The sequence below is a fragment of the Glycine max genome, chromosome 2 (assembly GCF_000004515.6).
Source record: "Glycine max cultivar Williams 82 chromosome 2, Glycine_max_v4.0, whole genome shotgun sequence".
Lineage (NCBI taxonomy): Eukaryota > Viridiplantae > Streptophyta > Magnoliopsida > Fabales > Fabaceae > Glycine > Glycine max.
This window is the reverse complement of record NC_016089.4, coordinates 9,991,223-9,997,103: the sequence shown is the minus strand read 5'-3', so window position 1 is coordinate 9,997,103 and position 5,881 is coordinate 9,991,223. Positions and strand designations below refer to the sequence as shown.

Here is a 5,881-nt window from a genome sequence, read left to right as displayed (position 1 = left end):
GTGCATCATACCTCAGAATTCACTTCTGTTTCACATGATTCCACTATATGGCATACTTTAGTCAATTATTGTTCTTGATTTCTACTAATAACAATTGTGGATTGTCGAGTAGTAGACTAAAATTTTATTTGGATAAATTTCTTAATAAGAGAAGAAAATAAAAAATAAACATTTAAGCTTCTTTTGTAAGTCAAAACAAACTCACCCTCTTCAACTTTCATAAATGCTCTCTTATTTAACTTCTAAAAAACTTATTTTAACTTGTGAAAAAGCTTAATTTATTTGACCTTATTGTTTTTTTTTTCTCTTGCGAGTGCTTATTGAGAAATTTAACCAAACATAAACTTAGGATGTTGAAGGACTTTTGATGTCTAATAATGGTTATGCAACAACCCAACAAAATTAGAAAGATCGAATAGCTACAATAGGCTTTAGACAAATTAGATGTAAGCATATCTCAATTTCAAGTTTTCAACAGCATCTGCACTGCATGTATAAGACACTTGAAAATAAAGGCCAACATAAGGTTCATGCAATTGCGAAGACAACAAAAAAGTTGTTTGTTGGATGGCTTCCAATCAACATAGTAATAATGGCTCAATGATGTGGTGCAGCATTCCATCAATGGCTAACAATAAAGATCATTGATCTAAATTTTCAACTTTCAAGCATTTAGTTCTTAACCACACATTAAACAACTCTATTAATCACAAGTTCAACAATGATTTTTAAAACAACAAAACAATTAATATTATTTGGACAGAAAAAGCAAACTAATTTTTCCATGAAGGTTGCACAATGTAAAAATGGAAAGTTTTCCTCTATTTAAGTTTTGGCATCCATGAGTTTTGCATCATGATGCATCTCACCATTAAACAAAATGGAGATAAACAATTCTATTTATGATAGCATTTTATATCTGCGGTAAGAAATAAATGGAAGGGTCATATACCAGTTTCCAGACCAGAGAGAGTTCAAGATACAAAGTCCATGAATTCAAATGGAAAATTGAATCGATACAGAATTGAGAAAAGGAAAAAAGAAAAAAATAAACTCAGAAAATTATTTCTTTCCTTCAAGCTAGGAAATTTATGTCATGAGAATCAAGTATCCAGTCGTGTGTTCTTAGAAGCACTTAAACAAACAACACCAGTAACCTAAGTTTATATGGAACTTCAATTATTTAATCTATTCCTTTGCTAGATGATACCAAAGTTTGAAAATCTCAGGTCAATGTAAATGGGGGAAGATGCCAATTTAAATGTAACAAAATACTGGTTGAAATTTTAAACATGGGGGGGGGGAGGACTGAAGAGCACCTCCACATAAAACTTTTCTCAGCTAATCTTGAGTAATATCTGAATCTTGTCCCCATCATCCCCAACCTTTGAAAGAAAAATATTATAGAAAGAAATAAGGGGGGGCAAAGTACCAATTAGCAAGAATCCTGTGTCAACGGATGAATCAATGTTGTGCAACTCCTTGGACTTGAAGCATCAAAATGTGTTGTTAACTTTGACAATTCAATGCTTCAGCATCCCATCACAGCACAATTATAGACAAAGTTGCCAGAACGTTTTCTAGCAAGTAGATCCCACCGTGGAGGCCCTTCACTAGGCACCCATGAATTGAGTTCAATAAAACCCTCACCATGAGTCCTAGGTCCACCAATGACAATAAGCTTATCTCCACATGCCCTGAATGCAAGACCCCAGCCATTCATTGACACTGCTCGTTCTGGCAGTCTCCCAATGGTAAACCACACATTTCTCTCCTTGTCATACTTCTTAACCTCCATGTCAGCATAATCAGCAGCATACAATTCATCATTTACAACAGCAACCAGAGGTGGTGCCTCAGCTGTTGCAGGCATCTCAGGACCCCTACTACTACGTCCGGGGGACATGTTAGGAATCTCAGTCCATGTCCTAGTCTGTAAATTGTACTCCTCTCCACATGTGAGGAGCTTAGAGTCACTCCCCCCAATCCCCCCTATAACATAAAACTTTCCATCCATAAATACCCCAGAGGACATCTTCCTGGGTTTTTTCATTCTTGGGAGTGTTTCCCACGTTTGAGTCTCGGAATTATATAACTCAGCAGAGTCAAGGATGTGTCCCTCTGAATCACACCCACCAGCTAATATTGCAATCTCACCAAGGCTTGCTGAGCCAAACAAGCATCTTGGAGCATTCATCCTTGTTCCAGAGGTCCACGAGTTTGTCAAGAGACTGTATCTGTAAGTGACATGGGATCTCAGCTCCCTCCCAAACACAAGCAGCTCAGTGCCAGCAGCTAAAGATTCCTTATCTGAACACATGAAGCATTCATTAGAAGCCATCCTTGGCAGATGCATCCACCGCTGGCGAATCGGATCATAGGCCTCCCATTCGAGGAGGGCGCAGGAAAAATAAATCCAGTGCTCCATGATACCATTCAGTCTCCTCCATTGATAGAGCTCACCACTTCGGATTATGTTCCGGAAGCTCCTATTCAGCGAGGCGAGAGAACCATAATCTGACCTCGAACAGCGGCTGAGACAGGTGATTGAGCTGTCCCGGTTCATGCGTGGCAAGAGAGAACTGGAATCCGAAGAATCCCCACCATGGTGGTGCTGCTGCTGCCGCCCCTCGGATTGCTGCTCACTCAAATTCAATAAATTATCATCATGCTGCAACTGATCTTCATCAAATAGCCGAACACCGAAATCTGACAAATCCCCCGGCTGAGCCTGCTGCTGTTTATCAGATTGATGGTCACCAAAATCCATCAAATCACCATCACCCTCATGTTCTTTCTCACACAATAGCCGGTCAGTCAAAGCTCCTTCTTCTCCAACAACTCCTTGACAAACACTCAATGGCTCAATGGTCTCTTGATCCAAAGGGGGAACAACTACAGAATCCTTGGCCTCAATAGATTGCCGTTGAAATGAAATTCGAGCCATTTCAACTCTATGGCAAGAATCCAACTTCTTAGTACACTTCCTTGGCTGGTGGGGCTCATCCTCCTCAACATCATCAATCCCCATAGGGCGTTTGCCATTCTTGATGTCCAACTCCAGCAAGCACTTCATGTAAGACCATTCGTTCTCCGCCTGGCAAGTGCCGGAAAACAACCTCGGAACAACGCAGGAACGACCGTCCAACATGTCTCCGCAACAGAAAAAGAACGATCCAGGAACGACACAACCTTCAATCCACCAGTGCAAAATCAAGAGCCTGTTCAAACAAAATTGATGAAATTCAATTCAAAAGTTCCCAAATTTTGCCCCTTTTTTTCTTCTTTGCACCAATTTAAACACCCACCACAACAAGCAAGGCCCATACAATCAACAACTATCACAATTTTTTTCTTCATATCGCAATCCATTCAAACCAATCACCCAGATAAATCCCCAAAATCACTTCTTTTTTTTTCTTTCATTTTTCTCATGTTATAACAAAGGCGAAACCTTTGATTAAAGAGAAAAATGAAAAATGCCTCTCGTGTGATAGATAGGTCCCCCCCAAAGATGCAAAACGCCATAAACAACACGAACTTCAATTGAACACACCAATGCAGAAATGAATCCAACATCCCAATGCAAGCAACAAAAATTTCAAATTTTGAACACAACCCACCATTCCTTACGCCCCTATGATTCAACTAGAAAAATCAAAATTCAATCAAGATCTTTACACAACAGAAGAAAACCCAGCAAAGCAAAGAACTGTTGACCTCATTCACAAAGAATAAAACTTGAAGAAGAGAACAAATAAAAGCAAGCAGAGAGAAACAGTGCTTAGAGACTTACAGGGTTGGAAATAGGAAGCAAAACCAACCAAAAAATGAAAACAGAAAAAGGGTACTTGATGGGCAAATTTTTCAAATTGAACAACAATCTTTCTTCAACTCTTTTTTCTCTCTCTATTCATAAAGTATCTATTGCATGTTACGTTACTCACAGAAAGAACAGAACCACTTTCTCTCTCTATAGTGTCCTTGGTTGGTCCCTTGAGAAAAAACTCTCTGCAAATCAGATGGAAGCTTTGGTGGTTGTTCTGATTTTGGAGCAAAATCTGAAACAAACGACTCTCTCTACTACCCCCTTATCTCCCTTAAATCATATCTTAATGCACAATTAAATAATAATTATTGCCCACTAATTTATTATTATTATTGTTTGTTTGTTATGAGTTTTTTTATTATTTATGTTTAAAGAATTGTTTTTTTGTGTTTTGGGGTGATTGTCCGAGGGGGTGGATGGTGGACACAAAGTTTTCGCCGTTAAGTGACCGCTTACCGGTTGTGCCGGTGAAGGCACGTGTAGAACGGATAGAGAGGGGTGGAACCCGCTACGTTTCGGGTACGTCTCTGCCCCGTTTGATTTTGATTCCATTTTACCGGCTGGTCAATTTCTCGTGAAAAGGAGGGGAGGAATCGCATGCGACGCGGATTTCTGACGTGGCGGGTTTTAATTGGTTTGTCGTGTAAAGGCAGCCGTAAAATCTCTCTCTCTCTCCATTTGTGAGTCTTGACTAGTCAATTTTGATGGATTATACTATAATTATGGAGTTTAATTGATGTATATCTTTAAAAAAAAATACATTATCAATGAATAATAATTTTTAAGGTAGTACTTAAAATCAATAAATTTTACATATATAATAGTTGCAATTAAAAAGCAGTGTATAAATGATTTATTCTATAAATTTTAGATATCATAAGTTAAAAATTCAATCATAAATAAATTTTTTTTACACGGTTTATATAAGTCAAATTCTTTTTAACATTTGTTGGTGTTTTTATTTGGTTTTATTGGTTATTAATTTTCAAAACAAAAGGAAAGAAAAAGAGAAGGTTTCTTTTACTGTTATGATATTGTTTAAGTTTGATCATGATTTGTTGTTATACTGTACCTAAACACGGCTTGTGTAAATCATGCTTAAGTCAAAAAAGCAGATTGTGTTATCTTCCAAACTTCAATTTCTTACTGCCCTCCTCTTTTAACTGTTTGATGGGATTTATATCTTTCTTGTCCATTTACAATCTTATATTCAAATTTATAATTAAAAAAGAGGAAATTTTGTATCGTTCTTGCCCATTTTTAGAAACAGTCCTAAACTGAAAATGAAACTTCACATGAATGATGTAAAGTATTTGACGGTTTCAGTAATTAAAGAGATAAAACAAATCCAAAAGTAGAAACTAAAGAAATTAACTGCAACTCACTTGGGTTACTGAATTATGGAATCGATGACTGGGAGAAATAAGGGTGGTTCCAGTACTGAATCTTCAAACTCATTTCTGGCAGCACGTGGGAAATATCTATCTCGGGATCAAAAGCCAAGATAGTGTGGGTGGCTATGTTGGAGACAGAGGAATGATATGATATTCAAAGAGAAGGTTTGGGATGATGTCAAATACAATAGCAAAGCAGCGACTGGTCATAAGGAAATACAATAACTTTCGGGGGAGTAGGAGATATATACTGAGTATGCTAAAGTATCTAACTGAATGGTTATAGGCTGAAACTAAGGTATACATATGTGTCTTTAATAACATTTAAGTCATATATATATATATATATATATTAAAAGAGTGGTTGAGATAAAATTATGTTGTGACTTAATTAGGTATATATATCAATATCTTAGAATAATAATTTTTTATTATAAAAAACTCAAAATAAAAAGTAAATATATATAAAAGAATCTCATTTATATTTAAACCTATATATAATTCCCCATGTCACAATTGTGAAAAGAAACAAATTAAGTGTTGTTAAAAGGATTAAGTTGTGCTGACATGAATGAGAGGTTGACACAAATGAACAAAGAGATTAATCAAGGCCAATTTTTGTTGCAAGCACTGTATGGAGATGGCGAGATTCTCTAAT

At 36.8% G+C, this 5,881-nt stretch overlaps 1 protein-coding gene across 3 annotated transcripts; it reads right to left on the bottom strand.

Moving 5' to 3' along the window:
* Positions 1 to 925: 925 nt before the first annotated feature.
* On the bottom strand, positions 926 to 5,543 carry LOC100820308 (F-box/kelch-repeat protein At1g26930). 3 transcript variants are annotated; one of them, XM_006574836.4, is made up of 2 exons: positions 5,215 to 5,543; positions 926 to 3,221 (listed from the first exon to the last, which is right to left on the bottom strand). In XM_006574836.4, exon 2 carries the CDS (start codon positions 3,149 to 3,151, stop codon positions 1,532 to 1,534), a length of 1,620 nt encoding a protein of 539 aa, XP_006574899.1. In that variant the 5' UTR covers positions 3,152 to 3,221; positions 5,215 to 5,543; the 3' UTR covers positions 926 to 1,531. The 3 variants fall into 3 exon arrangements, with proteins under 3 accessions (XP_006574899.1, XP_006574898.1, XP_006574900.1); XM_006574835.4 differs by lacking the exon at positions 5,215 to 5,543 and adding an exon at positions 3,797 to 4,115; XM_006574837.4 differs by lacking the exon at positions 5,215 to 5,543 and adding an exon at positions 3,948 to 4,101.
* Between the last annotated feature and the right edge of the window lie 338 nt (positions 5,544 to 5,881).

Coding starts and splice junctions, on each gene's coding strand:
- LOC100820308 (XM_006574836.4), bottom strand. CDS start 3,151: ATGTTGGACGGTCGTTCCTGCGTTGTTCCGAGGTTGTTTTCCGGCACT.